The following is a 6,255-nucleotide window of genomic DNA, read 5'->3' on the forward strand; positions in this document are numbered from 1 at the left end:
CGATCCTTCATTTGCATAAAAACTATCCAATCACTGAACGTCACTTTCAATCCTTCATTTGCATAACTATCTACAGTATCCCCCTGCTGGCCCAGGGTGAGAACTTCAGTACATAACAAAAACAGTGACTCATACATTTATAAATAACAACTACAGCAATGGCGGTCCCAGGGCAGGGAAGTCTCTGCAGCGCACAGCGGCAGATTTTGCTTCAGAGCCTCCCCACTGTGGCTTCTGCATTAGCTTGTGTGGCTTTACGCAAACCATTTCAAAACGCTCCTGCCCCCTCTCTCACACAAGCATCCTTCCCTGGGGTCATAGGCTGGGCTGCGGCGATGTCACGGAATGTTCATAAGTAGTGCAACTGCTGAGTTGAAGGGTTCTGTCTGTAGCAGGCGGGGCTAACACCCTGTTCAGGGGCCTGGTCTGATTCCTTGCCCCACAGCCAAGAAGTCCCACCCGCACAGCCCCATTGATTTTGGGGGTGGCAGCAAAACCAAAACAAATTAAACACAGTTGTGGGATGGGCTGAGCCTAGCACTCTAGTGTTGCTTGCAAATCCCCCATACCTGGTCACCAGGTGGTCAATTGATAAGCGGAGCTGGGACACCAAACTCCTTGCTCTGGAGGAATCAGCCAAGGAGGGGGTGCTGTCTGCCTGTGGGTGGGTGCATATCAGAGTGGGCCAAAACAAAGAGCTCAGGCACCCCATGAAGCCTTGCTGTATGGTGCAGGGGCTGATGGGATTTGTAGTCCAAAATAGGCAGGCAAACCCAAAGCATCTGGAGGAAAGTAGGTGGAGGAATTTAGACTTTCCTTACAAGATATTTTCCTTCCTTTAGGGATGTTTCAGATGAGGAGGAGGAGGAAGAGGAGGGTTGGGTTGAGTGGACTTTGGATGCCCTCAGTAAACTGAGGGGCTCTGATGCAGTCACCTGTGTTTAAACTAAGAGGCAGGTCGATCCTGATAAATATTGGCAAATATTAGCTTGGATTGTGTCCCTCCTCTCCGGGTGCTCTCTTTCTCCTCCTCTTACCAAGTTATATAACTAATGCTATTAATTAAATAAACATTGTTCCTTAATGGATGGATTAAGTGCCGGGAGCTCTTGGCTGGATCTGAATCGGAAGTTGCAGAGGACAAAGTCAAATGATTGGTTTTCAGCTCTACATTCCCCACCACCACCACAAAACGCATAAAGTGCTAATGGGATGTGGTCCCTTTACCCCACTTGTGCTCACCTGATGTCAAAGAGTTAAAAAAAACTATGTGGCTTTTTGTCAATGTCTGAAGGCAGCCCGGTTTTGGGAAGTTTTTAATGTTTGATATTATTATTATTTTTTCTTATACCCCGATCATCTGGCCGGGTTGCCCCAGTAACTCTTGGCAGCTTCCAACAAAAATACACACAGAGAGAAAAAAGCACATCAAACATTAAAAGCTTCCCAAAACTGGGCTGCCTTCAGATGTTTACAAAAAGTCACATAGTTTTTTAACTCTTTGACATCAGACAGGAGGATGTTCCACAGGGTGGGTGCGTCTACCCAGAAGGTTTCCTGCCTGGTTCCCTATAACATACCCTCCGACATTTCTCCGATGAAAATAGGGCCATCCCATTCTGTAATGACAATTTTACTGTTTATACCCCACACATATTACTGGGTTGCCATTCTGGGCTGCTTCCAACATTTATAAAAACATAATCAACCATTCAGCATTAAAAAAAACCCACTTCCTTATACAGGATTGCCTTCAGACGGCTCGGGGGTCAGATAATTCCATACCCTCCAACATTTCTCCAATGAAAATAAGGAAAAGTGGGACATTCCAGGATCACATCAGAAACCGGGGCGGCTTCTCTAAATCAGAGATGTCCCTGGAAAATAGAGACACTTGGAGGATCTGCTGTAAGCTCACTTCTCACAGTGAGGGAACCACCAGAAAGCCCTCAGAGATAGACCTCCGTGTCCGGGCTGAATAATGGGGGTGGAGATGCTCCTTCAGGTAAACAGGACTGAGGCTGTTTAGGACTTTAAAGATCAACACCAACCATTTGAGTTGTCCTTGGAAATGTACTGAGAACCAATGTTGATCTCCCCCCCCCCCCCATTTTTTAAATTAATTTTCCAAATTTCTAACAAAAAGAACATATAAAACACACAAAAGAAAACACATTACAATACTAAAAAGAAAAAAAAGACAAATAAAAACACTTATTACTTCTAACCTAATTTATCTTTCATTGTTAATTAATGCCCTCCCATCAGATGTCAAAGAGAAAAATAACTACCAAACTTTTAGAAGACATCTGAAGGCAGCCCTGTTTAGGGAAGATTTTAACGTTTAATAGGTTATTGTATTTTAGTGTTTTGTTGGAAGCCGCCCAGAGTGGCTGGGGAAACCTAGCCAGATGGGCGGGGTATAAATAATAAATTATTATTATATTATTATTAATTGACTTCCTCAAATCTCCCTAATTGAATTTCATTGCATCACCTTGTAACAGTTCTCCAAAATCATATTTCTTATAAAATCAACTCCTTCAATTTACTATCCTCTTCTTTTTTTATTGGTATTCTTACCGCCAGTGTTGATCTTTTAGGACCAATATTACGTGGGTCATAGCCTATTTTGCAACTCGCAACATCACCAGATCCTACCGTTGACTTTCCTTGGCTCTTCTCCTTCCAGGTACAATGCTTTGGTGACGGGCTCACGGGCGAAAAGCATCATTGGCATCTGCTGGGTCTTGTCCTTCATCATCGGCCTGACGCCCATGCTAGGATGGCACAAGCCTGCCTTGGGCAACCAGGGTTCCTCTTCCTCTTCCTCCTCCTCCTCTGCTGGGGTGTGCACCAACGAGTCCTCTTCCTCCTTCTCATCCTCCCCCTCCACTACTACCCCTTCCGGTAACTGCAGCAGCGACATGTTGGCCTGCCTCTTTGAGTCTGTGGTCACCATGGAATACATGGTCTACTACAACTTTTTCGCCTGCGTCCTCACCCCGCTGCTCCTGATGTTCGGCATCTACCTGAAAATCTTCATGGCCGCACGGCGGCAGCTCAAGCAGATGGAGAACAAGGCGACGCCCGGGGAACGTTCCCGCTCCATCTTGCAGAAGGAAGTCCACGCGGCCAAGTCGCTGGCCATCATCGTCGGGCTGTTTGCTTTCTGCTGGCTGCCCATGCACACCGTCAACTGCTACATCCTCTTCCGACGGGGCTGCGGCCGCCCTCCGCTCTGGCTGATGTACCTCGCCATCATCCTCTCCCACGCCAACTCCGTGGTGAACCCTCTGATCTACGCCTACAGGATCCGGGAGTTCAGGCTGACTTTCCGCAAGATCATCGGGCAGCACATCCTGGGCAGAAAGCAACGCTTCAAGGGGACCACGGCCAGCCGGAGGTCCTCTGCTCACGCGGAGGAAGACGGCGAGAGTGCCGGCATGCAGATCACCAAGTACGCTCTGAACTTCTACGCCGGAGGGGACTTGGATGGCATCCACAGGGACGGGGATTGGGGGGAAACCAAAGTGGGCTTGGAACTGCGCCAGAGCAAGAAGGCGTTGGCCGGGGAGGCAAATGGCCATGCAGCCCATCCCTGCAAAAATGGGGATCTCTCCAAAGCCTGCAGAGACATGGAGATGCTGAGCCAAGAGCTGCTGGCGATTCGGGACTCTTATGCCGCTGACCTGGAGACTTCGGCCGTAGAAGCCTCTGATGGGTCCTGAGGCCCCCTCAGGATGCAACGCGGCTGGAATGAAATCTTCCCTCTCCCCAGTGGTCTGCTTTCGTTGCAGCAAGAAGGGAGGGAAAGAAGGAGAGAAGGGGAGGGCAAAGGTTTGGGTCCTTGCGATGGAAGGGGAGAGGTCCCTGACACAACTGACAGAAAGACCTGAAGCGGCCTGGGGAGAAGGCCGGAAAGGGCCAAGGGGCTTTTTCCCAGCCAAAGGTCAAAGGTGAAGATGGGCGGGACACAGAGACACACTTCTTGTTGCCTTTGGAAGACTCTGCAGGGGGGAGGGCCCGTGGCAACATCCGATGTTGCTTGGGACATCTGTGGCTGCCTGCGGCCACAGCCCAGTTGTACCAGGAGAAAATGAAAGGGTCAATGGAAAGGTGCTTCATAGTGCCGAGGAACTGTGATTCCTGCATTGCAGGGGGTTGGACTAGATGACCCCTGAGGTGCCTTCCAATACTACAATTCTATGATTCTGTGAAGAGCAGAATGGGAAGTTTTTTTGCTGGACACCCAGCTAGGGTGACGCCAGGCTCGTTCCTGGAGCTGGCGAGAGAGAGAGAGAGCGTGCGAGAGGACATGGTTTGGAGGCATTAGAGACACGTCCGTTTGTGTAAAATCTTGATTAGGAAGCTTTATGATGCGATTTTGATTTTCCTCTGGCTGCCATAAGTCTCCTTGGGGGCTTCTGCAGGGCAGGGCAGTTGCCTACTTAGCCTCTTCTACCAGGCCGTCTCCTAGGTAGGGTCTGGCAGGATGGAAATCAGTAGGTGACTGTGCTCCAGTTTGCTCCCAGGGCATGGGTGCCTATGAGATGATTAGGGGGGTGAACTTGCTCAGCAAAGAGGTGGCTTCGCAAGGGGCCACCTGCCTACAGCTAGCAAGGAGTGCCTGCACAGGTCACCCACAAAGCTGGCCCAGCACAGATCTACACACTGAGAGAGTCCCTGGGGACTCAGCCCTAGAACCCTCTGGATTTGAACTCAGTGCCTATATGAGAAGCAACCCAGAGGGCTGCTGCTTTTAAGGCCCAATGCCAGATTTCTCCCCAGAGCTGTGTCTGCTAGCCAGAAACATCTTGGCAACCTTTCCAAACAGCTCCCAGATGCAAAACTCGTCTCTCTCCGCCCCCCGCCCCCCTCCACTTGTGGTCTGGCACCTAGCTGAAATCTGCCAGGCAAACCTGTTTCACAAGTGACTGCTGTTCTTCTCGGTGAAGGCGACAGCACCACGGACGGTTGAGCATCAGTCGAGCAGTTGTTATTATGGTGGCCAAGCATGACATGACAAGATGGCAGCTTTGCATCGTGGGACGGCTGGGCTTGCCTTGGGGTTTTGTACACAGATTCAGAACAGGCCTCTCATTTCAACCAAAATGGTCACCCTCTGAAGAAATGTGAAGGAGGACCTTCGGCAGGTAGGAGGAGGAGGCAGAAATGTGAGAGGGCGCTTGAGGGGGCAGGGTAGAGGCTTCTCCCTGTGACCACACAAGGAGGGCTATTCAGGCTGGTCCATCACCCATCCTTCTGAAACCGTCCATCTTCTAGTGCACACTGAATGTTTGCCCTTTGTTATTGTCATAGATCATGCTCTGTGCCCCCCCCCCATTTTAATAAGCTTTTGTTTCTGTTTTCAAGCAGCGTAAAACTGATTTTTTTAAAAAATAAAACTAAAACAAATGGTGACGTCTAAGTTTTGAAATTTCCATTAAAACCATCTCCCCTTGAATGCATTCTCTTGTTCTGGTTTCTCATGGCTGTGCCTGGGAACAACTGAGGCCTGTGGATAGAGGGTGGTATACAAATTTAGTTGACAACAACAGATTCATAGCCTCTGCCACGGGACTTTACAAACTTCCTCAGTGTGGCTTACCAGGCTGCCTTTGAGATCTTCTTAACCACTTCCTCTGGTGGGCTGGAGAAGGAGCTGGTGTCTTGCTTGCGAATCGGGCCCTAGCCCAGCATCCTTTGCGAGAATCCCGGCAGATAAATGGTGGGCCATTGAAACTTGGGCAGTGCCCTGCCTCCCATCTCTTCCCCCCCTGTCTTGCCATGCTGGAGAGCTCACATGGTCACAGCAGCTGACCAGGCCCAAATCTGTCGCTTGTGATGTAAATAAACACACATCCAGCTAAAAATACCCCAGGCTGATTTTAGGCAACTGAAAGCCAGTTTTCTGAAAGAGAGTTGGCTTGTTTTTGTGTGCCCATGTGTTTGTTGTACAGGAGGTGGTTGTTTGGGGCTAGGTGGTGCCCATTCAGTATCTGTGATGATGGTGATGCCATCAGCCACACCACAAAGTGACCAGGTGAGGATTCGCACTGTCAGGGCTAGACTCAGGCATAGGTCAGCAACAAAACAATAAATCAACCAAGGCCACTGAAGTTAAGGAAACAAAAAAACAGCTCAGACCTAGTACAGTAGTCTCAGCAACACACTCTATGTCTTGCCCCAATGAAGCAGTTGTGAGGACTGAAGCTCGCCACCTTCCCGATATCCACTAGGACTCCTCCTCTC

At 49.5% G+C, this 6,255-nt stretch overlaps 1 protein-coding gene across 3 annotated transcripts in view; it reads left to right on the forward strand.

Moving 5' to 3' along the window:
- ADORA2A (adenosine A2a receptor) overlaps window positions 1–5,419 on the forward strand; it is a 29,116-nt gene extending 23,697 nt beyond the window's left edge. For all 3 annotated transcript variants that reach the window (XM_083717404.1, XM_083717405.1, XM_083717403.1), the window contains exon 3: window positions 2,693–5,419. In XM_083717404.1, the coding sequence (XP_083573530.1) occupies window positions 2,693–3,731 (1,039 nt within the window). In that variant the 3' untranslated portion in view covers window positions 3,732–5,419. The remainder of the gene's footprint in view (window positions 1–2,692) is intronic.
- The last annotated feature ends 836 nt before the right edge of the window (window positions 5,420–6,255 follow it).

Source organism: Podarcis gaigeae, assembly GCF_964106915.1.
Source record: "Podarcis gaigeae genome assembly, chromosome: 16".
Taxonomy (NCBI): domain Eukaryota; kingdom Metazoa; phylum Chordata; class Lepidosauria; order Squamata; family Lacertidae; genus Podarcis; species Podarcis gaigeae.